Raw genomic sequence first — 24,766 nt, 5'->3', positions numbered from 1 at the left:
AGGGGGTCACGAGGTTATTACATGGGGGGTCACGAGCTGTCAGCCTCCACCCCAAACCCCGCTTTGCCTCCATTTAAATATATTAAGAAGTGTTTTTAATTTGGGGGGGGGAGGAGGTTGCACTCAGAGGCTTGCTATGTGAAAGGGGTCACCAGTACAAAACTTTGAGAACCTCTGCTTTAGAGCATAGACACAATTAGGATTCCTAAGTTCTATCCTTCCTCAACACACAGACTAACCCTCTGCTGCTTTGTCCTCAACCCTGTAAGATGCGGTGCACCCTTAGGCTGCTGTATTTTGATCTTCCCTATTGTATGTATCATAAGTATGAGCCAGGAAAGTGTTTGATTCCCACCCCACCCCGGCACACACTCAGAAAGAAAGCAAAACCAGCTTGTCACAAAACAGAGCAATTTAAACACATTTCTGCACTTCTGGAGAAAAACAGAGCAGGCACTTTTGTTTGTTCAACTCAAATTGGTGAACTGATAATTTTTTGGTGATAGCAATATTTTTAGATCTAGAATTGGATTTTATAGCAAACGTCTTCTACACCGCTTGTCACCTATTCATTTATGAGCTGTTAATTTTTTTTAAGCATCTGTATTAATTCACGGAGACAGTAGTCACAGATAAAGACACGGTCATTCCTTTTACAATCCTTTATTTTTTGTTAAATTATATTAAAACTCACATCCAGCAGATATGTTCTCCCAGGTAAGATGGGGGAAGAACCCCTTACCCCTCTTCATCCATAATAGGATATCTCTGGCATAAAACACATTGGTTAATTCATTTTAATTAGCCAGCTACCTATACTATATTTCACTTGCTATCATTGGAGTCAGGTTACTTAGCTAGAGTATGGTACATTTTGCTTGGGTTAGTCTTGAAAACACTCCTTTCACCTTGACTTTTCCATTTATAAACGTAGGTGCTTTTGAAAATCCCACCCTACGAGTTAGATGCCTAACTTGCTTAGACCCTTTTGATAATTCCACCCTAAATATTTATCCTGGTCCTTACTGGCACTTTTGACATCATTGGTCATTAATCACATTTATTATTTAAAAACAAACACATCATCGTGACAAACTTTTGTGGTTTAAACTCATCAACAAAACCTCTTCAAACCAACCCTTTCACCCTCAAGGGGTCTGCATCCTAAATGCTTTAAATACTCTTAATTCTCCATATAGTTTCTGAGGCCTGGTCTACACTAGGCGTTTATGTCGAAGTTAGCGCCGTTACATCGAATTAACCCTGCACCCGTCCACACCGCGAAGCTATTTATTTCGACATAGAGGTCTCTTTAATTCGACTTCTGTACTCCTCCCCGACGAGGGGAGTAGCGCTAAATTCGACATGGCCATGTCGAATTAGGTTAGGTGTGGATGGAAATCGACGCTAATAGCTCCGGGAGCTATCTCACAGTGCACCACTCTGTTGACGCTCTGGACAGCAGTACGAGCTCGGATGCTCTGACCAGCCACACAGGAAAAGCCCCGGGAAAATTTGAATTTGAATTCCTTTTCCTGTCTGGCCAGTTTGAATCTCATTTCCTGTCTGGACATCGTGGCGAGCTCAGCAGCACTGGCAACGATGCAGAGCTCTCCAGCAGTGATGGCCGTGCAATCTCAGAATAGAAAGAGGGCCCCAGCATGGACTGATCGGGAAGTCTTGGATCTCATCGCTGTGTGGGGCGATGAGTCCGTGCTTTCCGAGCTGCGCTCCAAGAAACGGAATGCAAAGATCTACGAGAAGATCTCTAAAGACATGTCAGAGAGAGGATACAGCCGGGATGCAACGCAGTGCCGCGTGAAAATCAAGGAGCTGAGACAAGGCTACCAGAAGACCAAAGAGGCAAACGGACGCTCCGGATCCCATCCCCAGACATCCCGTTTCTACGAGGCACTGCATTCCATCCTAGGTGCGGCCGCCACCACTACCCCACCACTGACCGAGGACTCTGAGGATGGGATATTGTCCACGGCCGGTTCCTCGGACATGTTAGCGGACGGGGAAGATGAGGAAGGAGATGAGGAGGACAAGGCAGTCGACAGGGCTCAGAACGCTGATTTCCCCCACCAGTGCTTGCAGCACCATGGAAAAGTAGCCCTTTATGTTAATGTACTGGCTGGCCTGGTGGTCCGGTGCCAGGATAGGGATGTGAGTTCCATCTATGGCCCCACCGCAGTTTGGGAATCCCATCGCTGCGAAGCCATCTATGATCGCCTCCACGTTTCCCAGGGTCACTACCTTTGGCAGCAGTACATCAACGATTGCCTTGGCTACTTGCATCACAACAACCCCCACGGTAGATTTGCCCACGCCAAACTGGTTCGCGACTGACCGGTAGCTGTCTGGCATTGCAAGCTTCCAGAGGGCTATGGCCACTCGCTTCTGGACAGTCAGGGCTGCTCGCATCCGGGTGTCATTGCGCTTCAGGGCAGGGGACAGCAACTCACAAAGTTCAAGGAAAGTTCCCTTCCGCATGCGAAAGTTTCGCAGCCACTGGGATTCATCCCAGACCTGCAGCACTATGCGGTCCCACCACTCAGTGCTTGTTTCCCGGGCCCAGAATCGCCGTTCCACGGCATCAACATGACCCATTGCCACCATGATGTCCTCGGCGCTGGGTCCCGTGCTTTCTGAGAGGTCTGTGCTACTCTCAGACTTCAGGCCCTCACCGCGGTGCCGTAGCCTCCTCGCCTGACTTATCTGCATCTGCCTCAGGGAAAGGTGTATGATAAGCTGCGAGGCGTTGAGAGCGGCCACAACTGCAGCGATGGTCGCAGCGTGCTCCATGCTCGCAGTGCTGTGGCGTCCGCGCTGTCACTGACTAGAAAAGTGCGCGAACTGATTTCCTGCCGGCGCTTTCAGGGAGGGAGGGCGGGAGTGATGGACGGATGACGACAGTTACCCAAAAGCAGCCTGGACACATTTTTTTTACCCAGAAGGCATTTGCAGCTCCTCCCAGAATTCCAATGGGCAGCGGGGACTGCGGGAACTGTGGGATAGCTGCCCACAGTGCACCGCTTCCAATGTCGACGCTTTCCCCGTTACTGTGGATTCACAAAGTCGAATTACTGTCCTTAGTGTGGACACACACGTTCGACTTTGCAATATCGATTCCAAAAATTCGATTTAAGTAAAATCGAACTACTCTCGTAGTGTAGACATACCCTCAGACTTAATCCTTTTCTTTATACAAACCCAGTTTCTAATAAGGAAGATTTGAGATGATATGGAATTAATAGGTAGGTATTTATCAATTATGACAACATTAAGCCATCGTTCCATGTGTCATTGCACACAAGATCAGGAAAAAGAGGAAGTTCCTCCCAAATGCAACAGGAGTTTAATGGATTCTCAAACTAAAATCTCATTTCCTATGGTATATGGAAGAGTGGCCTAGCATCCACTTATATCATAATGAATTTCACAGAGGATGTAGATTTTGAACTTCTATTTGCCCTCAAAATGCAAAAACTAGGGGACGTTCAATGAAAAATGAAAAATGAAAAAAGTGGCAAATAGAAAGAGATTTTTTCAAACAACAAACAATTAATCTGTGGCCTCAATTGCACAAGACATCACTGAGGCCAGGGGCCTATTCAGGATTCAAACACAGAACAAGAAAAATTAACAACAAGAATATCCAGTATTAGAAAAGTAAATATTAAAAAAAATCCAAACAAACCTAAGAGCTTTGGAAGGGATATAAACCTTTATGCTTTGGGATATAAACCAATCTCTAACTATTTGGGGTTTGGAGAAAATTTTCTCTGCATGAAGCATATCTCATAACTATCTACTGAAAGGTTGGTTTTTTGTTTTTTGTTTTTTTAAACCTTGAAGCAGCTGGTGTTGGCCACTGTCAGAGACAGGATACTGCACTAGATGAAACATGAAAGGTCAGATCAGGTATGAAAATTACTATGTTCCTGGTCAAATTATTAACTGCACAGATGTCACCATCACACTTTCTATTGATCTAGTTTTTTTTTTTTTTTAAACCTTTTTTACTTGTACCTGCTTTGACTTGATTCTCAAGTCTTCAGTGCCTCTCACAGCATCCATCAGGAAACATTTCCATACTTGACTCAGCTTATGGGACAGGACCCCGTGCCCCACGTCCTTTTAGGTGAGAACCCAAGGGAAGGGGGAGTTTCTCTGAATATTTTCCAGAACAGTCCAAGACAAGATTTATTAAGAACAGAAAGAAAATCATTCAAACAAAAGTAGTGGTTTTGTATGACATAGCTCGTCTTACACTCTGAAAAGTTAAGCCAGCTAGATACACTGAAACGTTTCGGTGATAAATGGCACCACTTTCTATTTTATCACAGAGCTTTCTCCTCTCAGCCTGTCATTTTCTCAGACAACAGCTCACAAGCACTTTCTTGTTGCTTTGTCCCAGCGTCCTCATGGCCCTTCTTCAATTCTGTGGTCACTTGCACCTTTCACATTCCTTTGATATCCCACAGCTGCTACAATACTGAGACACTGTTCACAGAACTGTTTCCCCAGATGTCCTATATGTGGACCTCAGCACCACCTCATATGCAAAGTCCATTGTATATTTTAAAGTTTTCTTGTGCTTAATTGGCCTAGTTAAACCATTTTTGGGGAGTGGATTTCCCCATTTTCTTACTTTTCAAATGATCCACAGTAGGGGTACCCACACCATAGGTCGTCTTTCAGTCCACAATTGCCTCTGTCCTCCTTGTTCCTCACCCTGATTGCCTTAACTAAACTTGCTAACTTTGAAACCAACTCACTCTCTTGAAGAGATAAGATATATTTCCACCACTATAAAAACTTGTACTTCTAGAACTTTTAATTCAGGGAAGTCCCTAGGGCCTGTATTATACAGGAGGTCAAACTGGTTGATCATACTGGTCCCTTCTGACCTTGTAATCTATGAATCTAATCTTTATGAAATGTAGATAGAGACATCAGATCCCCCATTCCACTTGCATATAATTTTACACTTGAAAGATGAGATGACAAATTCCCCTTCTTTATTATGAAAGTTTATTAATCTTAAGCTACATTTGATTTGATTGTATCAAAGGGGTAACCATGTTAGTCTGGATCTGTAAAGGCAGCAAAGAGTCCTGTGGCACTTTATAGACTAACAAATGTATAGGAGCAACTGATTTGATTGGTTTCTTTATTTTCACTCTATATGTGTAGCTGTACAGGATTAACCAATGCAAATATAGTTGCAAAAAAATACATGAATGGCTCTTCTCTTACAGATACTCCTTTAATTTATTGTGACAAAGTTCCTCCTCTATCTTGGTGGGTCCTGCGCTTATTGGTGGATTTTCTTGCCTCAGAGATTCACCATGTGGGTTGGGGAACAGCCCAGAAACCTTCCCCGCTGGAAGAATCCACAGTCCAGGTCAATTGGGAGGTTTGGGGGGAACCTGGGCCCACCCTTCTACTCCAGGTTCCAGCCCAGGGCCCTGTGGACTGCAGCTGTCTACAGTGCCTCCTGTAACAGCTACATGACAGCTACAACTCCCTGGGCTACTTCCCCATGGCCTCCTCCAAACACCTTCCTTATTCTCACCACAGGACCTTCCTCCTGGTGTCTGCTAACGCTTGTGCTCCTCAGTCATCCAGTAGCACACCCTCTCACTCTCAGCTCCTTGCGGCTCTTGCTCCCAGCTCCTCACACTCGCACCACAAAAACTGAAGTGAGCTCCTTTTTAAAACCCAGGTGCCCTGATTAGCCTGCCTTAATTGATTCTAGCAGCTTCTTTTTAATTGGCTCCAGGTGTCCTAATTAGCCTGCCTGCCTTAACTGGTTCTAGCAGGTTCCTGATTACTCTAGTGCAGCCCCTGCTCTGGTCACTCAGGGAACAGAAAACTACTCATCCAGTGACCAGTATATTTGCCCTCTACCAGATTCCTGTACCCCACTGGTCTGGGTCTGTCACATTATATTATATTCAGAGAGCAATAAAAATAAAATTGAAATGTTATAAAAACTTGAGGTTCATCACGTCAAACACTGAAGGGTTTATCCTCAGGAAACAATATCATTGTTGCCAGCAGGAGGCTAAATTGCAAGTATTAGTACGACCATTCAGTGCATCAGATTACGACATTCCACTTTCTCATGGACACTTAAAAAAAACAATTGGAATACATGACTTATAATGGAAAGGGCTAGTGCTAACTTCTTAGCAATGTACTTCTAAGGTTTATGACAGGGGTGGGCAACCTTTGGCACACGGCTTGCCAGGATAAGCATCCTGGCGAGCCAGGCCGGTTTGTTTACCTGCTGTGTCCACAGGTTTGGCCGATTGCGGCTCCCACTGGCCGTGGTTCGCCATCCCAAGCCAATGGGGGCTGTGAGAAGCGGTGTGGGCCGAGGGATGTGCTGGCCGCTGCTTCCTGCCACCCCCATTGGCCTGGGATGGCGAACCGCAGCCAGTGGGAGCGGCGATTGGCCGAACCTGCAAACGTGGCAGATAAACAAAACCGGCCCGGCCCGCCACGGTGCTTACCCTGGTGAGCTGCGTGCCAAAGGTTGCCGACCCCTGGTTTATGATATATGAGCGTTGTTGACTGACCTGATTTTATTTTTGAAGGGGTGAAGGGAGAGCATTATGCAGTATCCCTATTTACTTATAATTAGAGATACTTGCGGAGATTAAACCAAGCTATGTGGCAACAACATAGATATTACCAGTTCACAGTTCTGTATTGTGTGCACTAAATATATCAACATTATCCCTCCCAAATTACTATGTTCCCTGTGAATATCTAATGTGTATAAAAGATGTTCTAATCTCTTGGATACAGTATAACAAATTCAAAATACCTTCAGTAAACTACAGGGATAAACTGAGATAACTCCATGAACATTGCTTTTAAATGGGATGGGACCTCACCTCTGGGATGGGCATACATATTTGTTTTCAAGGTTTCAGTAAATCATTTAGTAAAACATAAAATACATTTTAAAGTACATCAACTTTTGTAGTGAAGCTGCACAAAATTAATGGATGGATTTCCTGGCAACCATTACAGGAACTGCAGACATAAAATGGGACTTTGCCTAGGGATGCCCACCTCTGCAACATTACATGTGAATGCAAATCTTGTACTGTACAAAGCACTTGGTAGGCAATTAGGTGCTAATTCAGCAAACAGATAGGCACATATTTAATTTTACGCTTGTGATTAGCCCTATGGACTTCAAAGGAAATGTTCATGCAAGTAAAGTAACGGTTTAAAGGATCAGGCCTTTAAACAGTAAATAACTTAGGCTAGGTCTACACTACCCACCTGAATCGGCGGGTAGAAATCGACCTCTCGGGGGTCGATTTATCGCGTCCCGTTGGGACGCGACAATCGATCCCCCAATCAACGCTCTTACTCCACCAGCGGAGGTGGGAGTAAGCGCCGTCGACAGGAAGCCACAGAAGTCGATTTTGCCGCCGTCCTCACAGCGGGGTAAGTCGGCTGCGATACGTCGAATTCAGCTACGCTATTCACGTAGCTGAATTTGCGTATCTTAAATTGACTCCCCCCTGTAGTGTAGATGTACCCTTATGGAAGGTAGAGAAAGCCAAAAGGAGAGTACTTGCACTTTGACCATTATAAAAGAATGCCTGGATAGAAGATAGGAGTGATAGGGAGAAATTAATTGTACAATAGACCCTTCACACTTGGTTTATTTTTGTTAAATGATGAAGACTACTAGGGCAGGCCCAAAGCTCTTCCATAACAATAGAAAATCTCAGATATGAAGACAACTGAAGGGGACGTATTTCTCTGATACCTTATGCGAGGGACATTTTCATGAAGTTATCAGAACAAGGAGCCAATGAAGGGGACAAACAGGCAGCTACTATAGTCCCGGTGTTCACATTACTGAAAATGTCTAGCCTTTCTAGTCAGCGAGCACTGCCACAACTCTTACCAGACAGACATTGCTAGTCTCATTCTTTCCTCTAGGAAATGTAAATTGTGTAACTGTTGCTCTAAACTCAGAGCACTAAAATAAAGAGGAAAGGAGCTTTGATGAGGAAAGGGAAATGAAAGGTGGAAAAGATTATAGCCCCAGAGGCACAATGGGGCAATTGCCTATGGTGTTAGGCCTGGAAAAGAGAAAGCTAGAATTCTTCCCCCCCGCCCCCGCCCTCCTGTCCCGTTCTACTCAACATTTTCAAGTTCATTCTTTGTAAAGTCCTAGACACTCCATTTATGTCCCCAAATGGCTAAATGGGATATTTAATAAACCTTTTATTTTCTGTTTAGTCCAAGTTAATCAGTACATATCCCTCAGGGGAAAAAACAACTATAAATTTTGTTCTGTTAATAGTCTCAACTTCATCAATCATGTAACCGATGAACGCAATTCCAAGACAATGGATTTAAAGAAATATAAATCTTGGCAGTCTGTGAAAGGGAAAAAGTTACAAGAAGCGATTTTGTAATGTAAAAAGATAAGTCAGCAATATACCCATTACTTTGAAACCCTTCCCTGAGACACACCAACTTACCACCACCCACTGTTTTAATACGGTTTTGGAACAGATTGTGGTAAATCTTGCTACCTGAAAAAAAAAACCCATAATGTTTGATGCGTTCAGGTCATTCAGCTAGAGTGCAGTTTCTGGGTTTGTAATTGTTCAGCATTCAAAAGTTCACAGAAACAATGTGAAAGTTGCACGTTCTTAAAGATGTCAATAACACTAAACATATGTGACAGAGGGATCAGTGAACTGGAAAACTTCCTGATCGTACAAGTCTTCTGGTAGCTCTTCTTCTCCATCAGCAAAAAATGTGGGGAATGGAGGATTTTTATTGCAGTCTCGGTAAGTAGGTACATTTGTATCTCTGACCTAGAATGAAAAAAGGTTTAATAAATCAAACAGATGATTCACAGATAGTAATATATTTAAACCCCAGGAAATCACTCTCTTTCTGTGCACGAGGAAAACAGCATTCAAGTTACATTTATTCTTCTAAAGAATTCCATGTCTGGACATTAGTTAAATTAATGACAATATCAGCTCATGAATCTAATATTTTGTGCTTGAGTCATTAGACTTTAAAAACGTATAATTCAACCTTTGTACCGTGCTATGGGATGAATCAAAGTCAACCACTAAGAAAGCAGAGTAAAAAATTACACTTACCATACAATACTTTTAAGTCGACAGTCTGCATATTTTTAACTACTAGTAATGTAAGTAAAATCTAAGATTAATCTAACAAAGATTAGAGAACTATGTCCGTTCAGTTCTGAACCTGGTAGCATTTCGTGTACAGGGAGTTTTGTGTTTTTCTTCAGTTAGAAAATTTCCCTATTGCACCTGTGAATTTTTTGACTCAGCAACAGAGAAAAACATTTTTTTTTAAAATGGGAAGATGGAATTGTAAAAGTACAAAAGGATGAGAGAGGGATGAAACTACTTAATTCATTTTTTTCAAACTGACTAGATTTTAAGTTGATTGTGTCCCTAGAAGTGAAGTACGACTGCACTTACAATTTCAGAAACTCAAGTGCTAGACATGGAGTTTAACATTTTTCTACTTATCTAAACATATTTCTTTATACAAATAATAGAAAGTCACAAGAATTTTTGGAATTGGGTTTAATATGGATCACCAGTTTGCATTCCTCATTAACTTTTGTACAACCAAAATACTAGTCTGAAACAGAATTTACCAAAAGCTGATAAAATTGTAATATCATTTAGATTTTTATATTGGATACACAAAATGCTTGCTATAAAAAGATATTAAAACTTAATTAAAAGCTATCACCATCAATTCTTCCTGACTTAGAAAAAACTTAATGTCTATTGTATTTAAAATACAGTAGCTTAGTAACAAAGAAGGTACAAACAGATCTGCTATTTCATATAAGAATTTATGGTAAATACCTATATAATTAAAAGAACACAAGAAGCTATATCTTTTTGACTGTTGCTCTTCAAGATCTAATAAGTATTTTGTTACTTTATATCTCCCATGCCACTCACTCTCTCTCTCTCTCACACACACAATTTTGGCAACTCATATGAATTGCATGCTCATATGCAAATGCCCAGCTAAACACAACTGCCCATTTGCATGTGCAAATCTGATCATTATACATGAATTCACAATACTTCACTGAGCAAACTAGGAAGACACTTGCACACAGCGGGGTCCAGGGAGCGCTACCTCCACCCCCTGGCTCACTTAGAAGGCCACCCACTTGTTTGGGTTGTGGGGGGATGCAACCAAAAAATATAACAAAGTGGGGACTCAGCTCAAAAAGTTTGAAAACCACTCAGGGTACAGGCAGAGGGTAGCTAGGGGCTGTGTGTGGGCAGGGAGATTGCTAAGGGTGCAGGCAGGGGGTAGCTAGGAAATGCATGGGGAGGGGTGCTAAGTCAGGGTGCAGGCAGGGGGATAGCTCAGGATGCAGGCAGGGGCTAGCTAGGGGCTGTGCGTGGGCAGAGGGGTAGCTCAGGGTGCAGGCAGGGGTTGTCTGTGGGCTGTGTGCGGGCAGGGGGGTAGCTCAGGGTGTGGAAGGGGGGTAGCTAGGGGCTGTGTGCAGGCAGCGGTAGCTCAGGGTGCAGGCAGGGGTTGTGTGCAGGCTGTGTGCAGGCAGGGGGGTAGCTCAGGGTGCAGCCAGGGGGTGGCTAGGGACTGTGTGCAGGCAGGGGGGTAGCTAGGGGCTGTGTGTGGGCAGGTGGGTAGCTCAGGGTGAAGCCAGGGGTTGTGTGCAGGCAGGGGGGTAGCTAGGGGCTGTGTGTGGGCAGGTGGGTAGCTCAGGGTGAAGCCAGGGGTTGTGTGCAGGCTGTGTGCAGGCAGGGGGGTAGCTAGGGGCTGTATGCGGGCAAGGGGGTAGCTCAGGGTGCAGACGGGGGGGGGTAGCTAGGGGCTGTGTGTGGGCAGCTCAGGGTGAAGCCAGGGGTTGTGTGCAGGCTGTGTGCAGGCAGGGGGGTAGCTAGGGGCTGTGTGTGGGCAGGGGGGTAGCTCAGGGTGCGGGCAATGGGGTAGCTAGGGGCTGTGTGCAGGCAGGGAGGGAGCTCAGGGTGCAGCCAGGAGTTGTGTGCAGGCTGTGTGCGGGCAGGGGGGTAGCTTAGGTTGCACGAAGGACGACAGCAAGGGGCTGTGTGCCAGAAGGGCTCCCTCGGTGGTGGCTGCTCCCCAAGGGCTCTGCTAGCCCCAGAGCCTGGTTCCTCCATTTGAGTGGCTGCGTGAGCAGTCAAAGGGGGCTGGGAGCGGACTGCAACCTCGGGCACCAGCAGCAGACAGGGGAATGCCGCGGCTGCCCACTCCATGGCACCACCAGCCAGAGGATTAGCTGTTCTGCACTGCCTGGCTCTGGCTTCCCACCTACAACCTGGCCAGTGGGCTGGGCCTGAAGAGGCCTGGGGGAGAGGAGAAGGTGGGGGAAGGGGTGTAGAGCTGTCCCTGGACTGCCCCACTTTGGGTAATTCACTGCAGTTTGGTGGGGCAACATCCTTGTGCCCCACCCCCAACTCAGCCCATGGGCTCAGGGATTCTGCCCGTGGGGAGCACTGGCCCCAGCGGAGTGTGTGTTGTGTGTGTGGAGGGGGGGGGTGGGTGGGCGCTGGGGCTCCTGGCTTCCGGGGGGGAGGGAGGGGCAGCTTCAGCCCTGTGCCACTCCTGGTGTTGGGAGGTGGGGCCACCAGCTTCAGCCCCGTAGGAGACACTGAGGCTCCCGGCATCAGCAAGGCTCTGTGGCCTCCCTGAAGCGCTTGCGGACTCACTCCTGATTGAGAACTGCTGCTTTAGACCATCAAGCGTTTGTCTAATTGGCTCTTAAAAATCTCCAGTGATGGAGATGGCACAACCTTCCCTAGCCAAGTTGTTCCAGTGCATACCCACCCTGACAGTTCGGAAGTTCTTCATAGTGTCCAACCTAAGCCGGTCTTGCTGTAATTTAAGCCCATTGCTTCTCGTCTTATCAGCGGTTAAGGAGAATCATTTTTCCCCCTCCTTTTAATAATCTTTTATATATTTGAAAACTTATGTCCCCTCTCCGTCATCTCATCTTGTGACTAAACAAACAAAATTTTTTCAATCTTCTCTTAGTGGTCATGTTTTCTAGACCTTTAATCATTTTTGTTGCTCTTCTCTGGATTTTCTCCAGTTTGTCTGCATCTTTCCTGAAATGTGGCGCCCAGAACTAGACACAATACTCCAGCTGAGGCCTGATCAGCACAGAGGAGGTTTTTTTGAATATGTGCAGTTAAAAAAAAAAAAACAAAAAACCAAAAACCTCTTTAGGTTTCAGAGCAACAAGAATTCATTTATGAAATGGATCTAATAATATAGCCCCTAACTCACGTGTCACTTATATTCAGAACTCTTAAAAAAAATTACACACTTTTGTAAATTGTGTTTTTCATTCCTTCATGTTTGTTTTCATTACTTTTATGCTCCACCCATCTTTCTCAGATGAGACATAAATCAGATTATTTATGACATCTTGCAACAATATCTACAATCTGATGTGAATCTGTTGCGAAACCTGGGCCATGATACTGCTAAGGCTTACATATGAGTTTAACTTTATGCACTGAAAGCAGTCCCATTGTCTTCAGTGGAGCCAGTTGAAGTGTGTGAAGTAAAGCACATACGTAAGTCTTTGCAGAAGCCGGACCTGGGTTTGTAGAACGCAATAACTTTAAGAAACAGTACATTTTCAAGAAATCTATTGCTACAGTGAAAGTACTTTTTATACTGACCTTTCTACATGTGCAATTTTTTTAAATCTAGCCTTGCAAATCCAATCTTTGAGGAAAATAAGTAGGTAGAGTTATCAGTAGAAAAATATTTTCCTCATGCCCATACGTTGTATGAGGTAGATGATAAAGCTCTGGTATCTCTGCAGAAAAAGGAACTACCCACTGAAGGGCAATGAAATCTCATTTAAAACTAACCTCGCCATTTCTATATTAAGATATATGGAGTTCTTTCTGAAAGCTGTAATAATCCCCTTCATCTACTGAATTTAACTGTATTCAGAAGAAATCTATTACAACAGAGGTAAATATGCCCAGCAGAAACAGGAAACTTGTTTTTCTATTAGCCACTTTTATAACAGATCACGCAGTAAGTTCAGTAATTGAGACTGGTCTCACTTGACTGGAGAAAACATACAATGGAACCAGTTGTTTATGGCAGAAATTGAACAGAACAAACAAAATCCAGGCCTGAACAATCCGATATCAGCAGACAATTCAGTTCTGATAGAAAGACATTACTTTATTCAGAATACTTGATAGTACTTTAGCCTCCCCACAGAGTCCTGCAGAGATATCAGGGTGGAAAAAACAGATTTTTAAAAGTATAGTAAATAAGAAAAATAATATTCAAGCAGCTCATATGTGCTGCCAATATTTTAAGAAAGTTACTCCACTAAACTTATGGAATTCACTAGTTAATCATCTGGAACCAGAGTTTCTGAAGTGCTAAAGCAGCTTGAACAGCAGTAGCTTCTTCTGCAAGTGCAGAGAGAATATTTTCTTCATTTTAGTTTATTCAACTAGTTCAGTTCAATTACTAGTTCACTCAAAGTTGAGAAACCTATTGAGAGGTGAAAAAGCAGGAAAACCTATTTTCTACTTCTAATCTATGAGGAAAAACTAAGTGTGAAAGAATGAGATCTACTAGTTCTAAAATCTTGAAGGACAAGATGATCAGAAAATTAAATTCACCAACTACAGATATTTCTTTTGTTTAGTAAATTAGTTTTAAATGAAAAACATGTTTTGATAAAAAAAATTATGTAACCAGCACATTTAAGGTAGTTTTAATTATTAAATCAACTTTAAAATGATGTTTTTGTGCATTTAATCGAATTCCAATTTTCAAACGCAGTTGGACACAAATCACAAGTAAAAAAGAAGTCAATCTAGTAAATAAGAAATGCATCTTTTGCCATTTTCTAAAATTAAAAATGTAAAAATTAAGAATCTGAATAAATGCATATTAAGCTATATATGTGCTTAAGTTTGTATGAATCTTATCCTCCTGATTAGCAAAAAGTAATGCCAAATGGTACAAACCAATTTACTTTAGGAAAATAACTAAGAAGTACAAATGCAAAGTTAAGATTACAATAGATCATTTAAATCAAGACTTCCTATTTGCTAATTTAAATTAGGATTTAAATCGATTATTTAAATCAATTCACCCTGACAGATATACATTTTGGGACCAAACCATAGCTAAAGGCTTGTCTACATGGCAAATGATTTGCTGGTATAGCTATACCAGCAGGGTCCCCTAGTATAGGTGCAGCATTAGCAGACAGGAGGAGTTTGATGGCATAGTAACACCATCTCCATGAACCACATTACCTATGTTGATAGAAGCACTGCTCTCTCAGCACAGTTGCATTTAGACTGGGTTTTTTTTCTGGCACAGCTAAGTCCGCTGGGGAAGGGAGGGGGGAAGTGGGTATGATTTCTCCCCACCCACCTTTCCACCCACTCCTAGCTTACATAAGTATGATGGCAAAACTTTATAGTATAGACTAAGCCTTAGATTTAACATCCTGGCTTCCTATGACAGAAACTGCAGGTTGGAATTTCAGCTGGGAAGTCTCAATAGCTTCCAAAATGAAAGTTTCCAGGCTTAAAACACAATTTTGTTTGAGTTTTGAAGAGTTAGAGGAGGAATTGGTTTCACATGTCAAAGTGGCTCTCAAATCCTTGAGACTATCTTAGGTGGGCTTGGAATTATGTGCTGGTTACAATGGATACATGATGTTTTTGCACAATCTATTGCTCCAGGATGCCATATTTCTCTTCTGCCATATACTTATTAACACTTTTCTCCAGTCATGCACAATCTTCATCATGTAGCCACAATGACAGCTGCAGTGTGAGCGGACAATTATTTGTATTTTATGTCTTATGTCAAAGAGTTCCTTTATGTGGATTGAGGTTAAAATCGGAACATCATGACTACAAAGGTTCTAGCTCACAAGAACGAGGTAACCTGAGCAGTAAAGTTTAGTGCCATCTTCATTGTAAAAAAGAAAAGGAGTTACTGAATAACTGTGCAATCCTATTAGCACCTCTCTTGTCCTTCTCTTACGCTGGCCTACCTTCTTGTCCATTTGTGATCTTTATTTGCCTCATCATTTAGGAGTATGCACTTTGGGGCAGAAACCAAGTTTTTACTTGATGGCCTTTTAGTTCATTCCATCCATAGCTTACTCAGTTGGTTAGGTTTTTGTTTGTACATTTTTGGCAATTTCTCATTATGAAATGACATACTGTGCTTACCCAATATGGACTGTTTTGAATTCCCTGTCAGCAAAAGGAACTTAGAAGTTGATGAAACATTTGTTGCTGCACATGAATATTCAGTTTTATTTTCCATTAAAAAGTTTTAAAACACCCTTTTATCCTAGGATTTAGGAATAAAGTATCTGTTCTTAACTGGTGATATTTATAAACTTCTCGAATCGCTGTCCAATGTCAGTTCACTTGTGTATGTCCAATAGCCCTGTTTGGCCTTAGAATTAATGTGCAGAATATAATGTTAAGTGGCATTTTGCAGATAGTTTCTTTTGTGCATTCAGGTGGGTTCTTGTGTATTGCTGTATATTTCAAAGAGACCTTTGTCCTTTTCAGCAGAATGGAGCGATACATTTTTCTTTAGAACACTCTCTTTGGAGGTTTCACAGGTTCCAGGAACACGAGCCACATTTGATTAACAACTGTTTTCTTTTGATTTGCTAGAGTAACCAAAGCTAGTACTCCTTTTGTGTTTTCTTTCAGCATTTTACATTCAACTCTTTCAACAATTGTGGGTGCATTGCGCTAGTTTTGCTGTTGATGTCATGGCAAACACAGGTGCACTAATGCCAAACTGAAAAAAGGTCTGGTTTCCTTTTGTCTTTAGAAGATTGCTTGGCGGCTGCTGTTGCAGGTATATGCAACCAAGGAAAGAATTTAAAATTTTCGACTTTACAGATGTGCTTAGCTGTTAAAAGGCAATGTAATGATTCTCTCTTTTTAAGATGGCTATTGAACTGTTTCTGTTATGTTTATAAGGACAGCACACTGAAGACTATAAATACTGTGTTACTGCAGTAAGTCATGGACCAAAGCAAAACTGAAGAATTCGTTGCATACTACAGCAGTTACACGATACTGTGATTCAGGTATAAGTGCTAGTGAAGTGCTCATGACCCAGATACTAAGTGACAAGAAGAACAGCCTGAGGATATCCTGACCTAGTAAAATGGCAAGAAAGAAGAGCCAGCTTTTTTGTTCTTCAGTGTTCTCTGAAGCAGCAATGCAAGAACTCAGCAATAGTATGTTTCAGAGCAGAGACTGATGTATCTAGGGAGATATAAATATCCAGGGAGAAAGACAGTAGTTGAGATGACCACAGCACGAATCTCCCTCCCTGCAGCATCCTGAGGCCCTGTGCTTCTCTGTAGAAGGCACCCTGCTGATTGGGCAGCCTATAGATTACACATCACTTCCACAGGGGGTTCAGCACACTCCCTCAGGACTCTATGAACTCAGTGGCATGCAAAGCTCGCTTGGTTGCAGGATCAAGCCCTTAATTATTTTATTCTTTCTACGTATTAATAGCAACAGAGGCCTCAATCTGATTATAGGGAGAAATCCTGGGGCGGGTGAGGGGTGGAAGATAGTATATAATCATGTAACTGAAGACGGTATCATAATAAATACACACAAAGGGGCTGAACTGAGGTTGCACAGGCAGCCTTAATTCTGGCACTTCCTAACTTTTGAGTGCTTGAGTTTGCAACCTGAATGTTCTTTTAATGTAGGGGGGGAGGGGAAAGGAGGGGTGTTTGTGTGTGTAATACACATATAAATTGGGACTTGAGGCCACTAACAACTAATTCTTCTAGAGGGAAAGGTGGCCAGCCCGATCAGATATGGACAGATTAAACTAAGGCTTGTCTGATTCTTGTTTTACAGTTTACATGCTTGGGCCTGATCCCATACAATGCGCTGCCTGCATGGAGAAGCTTGGAGGATTTTGGCCTAACGGTTTCCTTGATGCTCCCCTAATGAACCTTTAAGAGCCATTATCCTTATGGATTATAAAGCCAGAAAAAGCCATTATGACGACCTAGTCTGACCTCCTGTACAATACAGAATAGGCCATAGAATTTCACTCAGTAATACACGCATCAAGCCCATATCTTGGGGGTCAGCTACAGCCTATTTTCTTAAAGACACCCACATTGATTTAAAGATGCCAAGTTGTGGAGACTGCAAAGGAGCAGACACTGTACCACTAGAGCTACATTCAACATCTTGAGCAGACTGGGATCTAGTTCATATTTCGTTAGAGGTGGTACTGTAATACATTTACATATATTAAGGCACTCTTTGTAGATAAGGTACTGTTCTCCAAGAACTGAATTTTATTGGCCATCCTAGGGACAGAAAAAGGTCTGAAGCTTTGATCCACTATGCTTTCTACCTGAGATTTAAGTACTGATCCCCAGAAGGTAACATTATCAAACACTAATATCCTGTTAGCTTTGAATATCCAGTAATACTTAGGTGGTATAACTTAATTTAGTAGTGGTATTACGTATAGTATATATATTTTGTTTTGCTTAACTACAGTATTATATTCCTTTTTTACATCTGTTTGTAATTTTTTACAGAAGGGTGAATAAAATAGTTTAAACAGACATGAAAGGTTTTTTACATGCAGAAAGTTAAAAATGGTTTGGTCATGATTTTGTCATTAAGTCTATAAAACAGAAAGGTAATGGACTTTGCAGATACTTAATAAACTATGCATATACATTATTCATGTACTGTCAAGCATAATTGGCAGTATAAACAGAAATACAATTCAATTTCAGAAATCCATCAGCATAAAATACTTAATCAGTTCCTAAATGGGCATCAAACTTGATGCTTAAGTCATACTCACATTCGCAGTTTAATAGGGCTGCAGGCTATGTCAGTGTTAGCAACTACAGCAGCAAAGTGCAATTGTTTGTGAAGCAGAAAACTTGTTTAAGTGTACAAAGTAAGTCTAATATTTTTGCTTCTGTCCTAACTTTTCTGATGTGAAAAAGCTAGAAAGGTGGGGCTACAGAACACATACTGAACTACCATACCTCTTCTATCCCTACAGCATCCTTAAAAGACTAGACATAACATTTAAGTTGAAGAATTGTATCTTCATACTTTTCCTCAAAGGAAAGTTACAGATGTGCCATAGTTTTCCTTCAACTGAAATAGAAGTCTCATGTTCCAGGACAGGGCAGATACAAAGGACTACAAAGACTATGGCAAAACACAGGCTGACTTCAACAGGAGCAAGATTTGGACCACCACAAACTGAATGGAGCTTGCACAAAGTTTTTCATGCCCAAGAACTTGGGAAGAATAATTAATTTAATAGCCTGATTTGCATTCATTGACAAAAATCAGAGGCCTTTTATAACAACTCCATAGTTAAGGATCAGTTCCATTTCACATTTAAAGCAGAAATTTAACTTCTTGGTTGTATTAAAGATTCAGTACACATCCTGCCTAAAACTTGCAGCACTTACCCTTTGAACACAGAATGAATTTTCTGAGGATTTACAAATAAATCTGTTAATTAGCTTGAATTAAATCATTAAAAACTGGGCACTTTTAGAAATTTAGCATCAGTACATACAGGCGAGTCTCATCTTAAGCGGGGGTTCCGTTCAGTGGTTAGCGCGTAAAGTGAAAACTGCGTATAGTCAAAATTACATTGAGTTGAATGGCACGCGGAATCGCCCGCACTACAGATACAGTATTAAAATTGTTATTTTTCTCTTTTTTGTTTTGTTTTTGCCGACCGCATAAAGCTGAAATTGCGCATGTTAAATGTGCATAAGATGCGACAGATCTGTACAATAATTCTACTGATTGTAATGACTCAGTGGTACAAGGGAGACTGGACACATATCAAGAGTTCTTCTTTGTAGATTAACTGCTCCAACAGTTATTGTTCTTTAAAAGATTCTGTGGCTGCATGCTAGCTTAGGCAACATGTCTTGAAAGGCTCCCCAAGGCATGGCTACCTTAGCTCTACTGTGTACTGAAGCAAAACTACTGGGGGTGCCCTTACCTTGACATGAGACATTGAGAAGGAAGCAGAGAACATTGAATGCCTGAGTCCCACACCCGCTCACGTGTAAAAAATATTATAGGGAGAAATGCTCATTAAGGCACGTGAACAACCTTAACTCTGCATGGCATCAATACAGGTAGAGTTAAGGTTGTTCAGATGCATTTCTTATCTTAACATATTGGGATTTCTTTTACAGGTAACCTGAATTCTGAATTTCCTGGGTTTACAATGCTTGGGTTTGGAAATAATTACAACATCCCTATAATATTTTTTACACTTAAATTACTGATATGTTCTCTCAACTTTAACTCAATCAATGTAGTTTTTTGTCTGGGATATCTACTAAAGTTTCTATTAACTTTATCTACCCTTTAACAATAGTATTACAGTTAGAGTTTACCATTTAATAACAGCAAAAAGGTAGACTGATTCCTCCTTCTTAAACTTATAATGTGTAAGTAGGTTTGCTTAGTGTTTGCAAGAATCCATGCTTTCACTATATGTGATATATATCAGTACAGTAAGTCCAAAGGCAACTGTGTGCCTCAACAAAAGAAAAAAAACCACCCTAAATTGTAATACCTCCTCAGCTTTTACAAAACCCAATTAAAAAGGAAATAGTCTTGTGCTTTCCCTTAAAGGATATAACAGATTAACTTGTGTATAGGGCAAAGGAGATAACTCCAGAATCGTGAGCCCCTAACAGAAGAGATTCTGCCTCTTTTCTTCTCAATTACATCTGTGGAACAGCCAGTAGTTCCAGTCCCTGTATCTCAGTAAGAGGAATAGAAGGACATAGGTATTACCTGAAGTAAGTTGCTTCAGTAATCACAAAATCCCAGTTTGTAAGTGTTCAAACTCATTTGTATCAGAAAAGTTTTTGCGTTCTTGCTCAAAGAAGTTTTTTTTTTTTAATCTTCTTAGATCTAAGCAAGGATCTCTTTTTAAGTGACAAAGCAAGCTTTTCTAGCTGACTCGAAAATTACTTTGTCAAAGTTATTTACCTGCATGGTTCAGTGTAAAGTATAAAAGGCAAGCCCCTTTCTAATTAAACCAGGGATTCGCCATCATTCAGTTCTGAGACTTTGCTCTTTCATTGCTGAAAACAAGGTCTGAAAAATTCATGTGATTAGTCGGATTCTGGTCCCATTGTAGATACACGGATTCATATATATCACACACACACACACACACACACACTCACTCTATAGCCGCAAGGTGCACTACAAGGTGGTTTAGTAGTTGCCAAGCAACAGATAGGGGCTCTAGTACACTATCCCTTTCCTTTTTTCTTAAGAAAAAATGTTGCTATTATGTTCCTGCCTACTCGGAGCTCAGATGAAGAGGGGTTTCCAGCCACCAAGTGCTTTAGTCTCATTCAATAAGATTATTACAGGCAGCTTGTACTGGAATCCAAAGCAACTTATGAAAAGTGGTGACCCAGGGCAGCTACCCCTGCCACAAATCCAAACTACTCTAAATGTGTAAATGTAGACAAAGAATCCTGGAAAGAAGGCAGGAGGTGGGCTCTAAATAAGGGGAAAAAAGTGTAGAGAGGTCAGTTGAAAAAGAGAGAGAAAAGGAGAGAAAATCCATGCAAGAGGTATTCCATCGAATGAGGTTAACAAATGGAGATTTCAAAAAAAGGGGCTTATTCTATCCTGTCCTTAGGATGCTTATTCAGATGGGGGTAAAGGAGGTGTCTGAAGCAACGAGTTGGATTTATGACTACAATTAACCTCAGAATGAGCGTGGGGACTCAAGCACTAGGTAATATCTAAGGAATTAGTTTTGATTAGGTATCTGTAGTTGCCACACTATGGTGTTTTTGGAAAATTCTTCCTAAGGTAGAACCAGCAGACCTAGGAGCTCTCATCTATTGCGTGGCTACAGACATGCTTCAGGGCTATGTGGCAGACTCAATGTATTTGGCAGCCTCTCTTTATTTGGCATGAAGGGCTTAATTCTTAGGCACAGCACTCTACTGGACTTGTTTATTGCTAATTTAACTGAAGTTAGTTCCCTATTTTATCAGATTCACTCACTGATTTAATATTCCCCCCTCCCAATTGCTGAATGTGTTTGTGCAGGTGATTTTTATATTATTTGTAATAACTGTATACCGTACCAACTAAAGTATGCTTTAATGTCAAAGGAATCAGCTATTTATTGCCAAAACCAAGGATTTAAAAATACTAAGTTTGTAGCATTTATGGTTGTAATGGTTAGTCTGAAATAGTTTTGAAGTGTGAATTGGCCCTATTCTTCTCAATCAAGTGTTGACCCTGAAGTCTAATGATTTCAAATGATTGCAAGTGCAACATGTACTTATTTGGCTGTTCCAAAATGTGTACTTGCAGACATCTGAAACTTGGTGGAAGTTAAGGTTATTTCTCTATGACTTAGCATATTTTCAAACACAAGTGTGCAGTTGCATGTAATTTGCACATGATTAATAGTCTACGCAAAACTTGAATACTTCCACATATAAATTGCCAAAAAAAAAAAGAGAAATATCAAAGCAGTCCTAAAAGTACCTTGCATCATATTTTCCCAGAATAAGACCCAGTAACATTGCTAACTATAAGGGAGACATTTTGCCTTTGATCTTTGTGCAAGCTTCCAACGCACATCAGTAGGTGTCATCCATGGTGCACTAACAGTGTAAGTATAAAAGGAAAGCCCCTTTCTAATTAAACCAGGGACTATATTAAAAATTTAATTCAGTATTCCACTGACTGAATTTGTCATCAACTGAAACAGGTAATGTATCAAATACCTATCCACTTAGATTGCCACCACAATTGAAATTTGTTATCTTGTTCACTTATAAGTTTCCATGCATTTGTTTTACTAGATGTGCTAGTATGGTTTGGCTGAGCAGTTTTCAGCTTCCTGTTAACAGTTTTGCTGACTAGAGAAGCAATGCTGTCTCAAGGACTTTTTAACATGTTTTTGGTCTACTTTCAATAGCAGGGCTGCTTTTAAAGGAAAAAGGAGGCAAGAAGTCTAAATGCAAGTGGGAATACTGTATAATCTAACTGAATGTGACAGCTCAGTAAAGAACGGAAGAGACAAGGGAAAAGATCCAATCCTGAGAAGCAGCATGTTGCACTTACAGTCCACTTTTTTCAAAGAGAATAGTAAATTGTTCCCTGCTGTAGCCCGTTGTTTGCAAGTTTAACAGTGCTGGGTTTTAATAAGACTTATCTGATGTAAATAAAATGTGATTCAAAAGTTAATATTGCAAAAGGACAAACAAGCTTGGTTATTTTATTTTTTTTAAATGCACCTTCATATGGCAGGTGATTTTTCTTTAAGCAACTTAAAGCCACTGTTCAGAAAATGAATCTGTAGGATCAACTTAGAGTGAAATCTGACCTTAAAGTCTATGAAAGCTGTAGGCTGGCAGAAAATAAAATACAATATTCTGAGTCTCAATGACCTCATAAAACAAGGATTAAAGAAGAACCAGTCTTACTCCATTTTTACGGCCACCAGACATTTATTGAAGATACCCTGTTATTAAAACAAGACAAGACAATGGCACCCAAGGCGAAAGCAGCTTCCTCTATGAAACCAGAGCTGAAACCTTGTTAGTTTATATAGGCTGTGTGAAGTGGCCTCAATATTTACTATTTTGATCTAATAAAAGTTCTCTGGAATTGTGCGCACAGCAATAAGGGCTATACTATCAAAATAACTATCCAAAGAATGTTGATGACTGTCTAATAAATGTTTTTTCCCCAAAATATAATGATTTGCCTTTTTTTTTTTGTTTACAAAAAGCTCAATGTTCTTGATTGAACTCTTTGCTGGATAATCTGAATCTGTCACAGGCCCAGGTTAATCCATCAAGCACGTCAGATCTGACCTGCACGTTGGAGTCCAACACTCCATGGCTTGAAGAGTGCCAATTATCATAAGCGTTCTTTTGGTTGACAGTACGGTGTAAACTGCCTTTAGAATTATTTAGATACAATCATTTTCAGCCATCTATCATTTTTTGAAGGCATCTTTTCAGAAGAGCTTGCAAAATATAATCCCCTCTTCAACTGCCAGGCTCATACATGACCTTTCAAGGCAAGTGACCATCTAGACTATTTTCTTCTAGCAGAATCTCTCTTAGCAAGTACTGGACTAAGGAGAAGAAGAAAACAGAGCCGTATGGGGTGACAGGACTGTTTCTTAAAATTATGAATTTTAAAATAGTATAGTTTTTTGATATTGAAAACTATACTATTTAACCCATTCTAACATAGCACGTTGTGCATTTGGTGCATACCTCCGGTATCTTGATAGCCTATGAGCCTTCAACTGCCTAAGGAATATCCTGCTAATGCACTCTGTGGTATAGTTAATCACTATGTGAAAACAGAGTCTTGTAAGTTTTTTAAAAATTGAAAACCAATATACTACAACAGAGTTTGTAGTAAAATGCTAAAAGAAAATAGACAGACAATCAGTCTGTAGCCCAAATACCACTAACTCTCCTCTAAGGAAAAACATTAAAGCTATTTAATCCCTCCCAATTTAAGAACTATAGAGTAGGAGATCTGCACCAAGCTCAAGAGTGGAATATCAGGTGAAATTTTCAGAAGTGCCTGGAGTGGCTTACGAACACCCACCCTTAGAAAGTCAAGAGGACATGTGCTCCTAAATCAAATGGGTACTTTTGAAAATCCCACCCACAGACCTCATTTAGTAACTAAGCTCTAGAGGCTTACTACTGTAGAGGGGGTCAAAAAAAGCAGCAACAAGGCCAGACACTACAACTTACAGGAAATCTGTCTTTAGTCTTATGGCTGTGTGAGCTCTCCTAGTGAGAATAGCCATGCTCTGCAGTATCTGAGATTTTAATTGTCAGAAAGGCTTGTTACAATTTGCTGGCCTGTAATTCTCATTCTTTGCTATGATAACTAAGCAAAAGTGTTATAATTCGGAAAGGAAGAAGCACCTGCTTGACTCAAATAAGGGCTGAATCCTTCTTGGGAGCTACCTCTTGTGAGGTACTGAGTAGAGATGGGCAAAATTGTTTGAAAAAACAATTTATATTCACCTAAAATGCAGTTCAGTCAACCTGAAACTCTTTGCAAATTTGACACTAAGTCACCCAATAGTTTTGGCCAGAATTTTTTTTCTGGAGGCGGGGGGGGGGGGGGGGGGGGGGGAAGAGGCTAGATTCACAAAATGGCAGGAAGAGGTGGTGATGGCACTACCTACCCATTTTATAATTTTTAGCCCAACCATTAGAGCAGTCACCTGGGCTGTCGGAGATCTGGGTTTCAATCCCCGCTCAAGGAGCAGGATTTGAACCTTAACCACAAGGCTGAAGAGTCATTTCTTCTAGGTCTCTCTGGCCTAATGACTACTCAGCTATTTCATACAAAGTTGAACTGCTTCACCAGGAGAGAGAGAGAGAGAGAGAGAGAGAGAGAGAGAGAGAGAGAGTCTCAGAATACCCCATAGTATGGTAGTTAGGAGACCAGAGTTCAAACCCCTGCTTCGAAATGGGGATTTAAACCCAGGTCTCCCACATATGAGGTCCGTACCCTAACTTGGCTAACTGTTATAAGACCGGTATTACCACCTCCCCATTTCATGAATCTAGCCCTTTAAAAATCACCAAGACAGA

General features: G+C 41.3%; 1 protein-coding gene across 1 annotated transcript in view; it reads right to left on the bottom strand.

Annotated features, from left to right (window-relative positions):
* Nucleotides 1–4,191: 4,191 nt before the first annotated feature.
* Nucleotides 4,192–24,766, bottom strand: part of MRPL3 (mitochondrial ribosomal protein L3) — a 69,148-nt gene continuing 48,573 nt past the window's right edge. Inside the window, exon 10 of the mRNA XM_054019687.1 lies at nucleotides 4,192–8,873. Coding sequence (XP_053875662.1) covers nucleotides 8,724–8,873 — 150 coding nt within the window. The 3' untranslated portion in view covers nucleotides 4,192–8,723. The remainder of the gene's footprint in view (nucleotides 8,874–24,766) is intronic.

The sequence above is a fragment of the Malaclemys terrapin genome, chromosome 2, assembly GCF_027887155.1.
Source record: "Malaclemys terrapin pileata isolate rMalTer1 chromosome 2, rMalTer1.hap1, whole genome shotgun sequence".
Taxonomy (NCBI): domain Eukaryota; kingdom Metazoa; phylum Chordata; order Testudines; family Emydidae; genus Malaclemys; species Malaclemys terrapin.
This window is presented reverse-complemented; position numbering and strand designations above follow the sequence as displayed.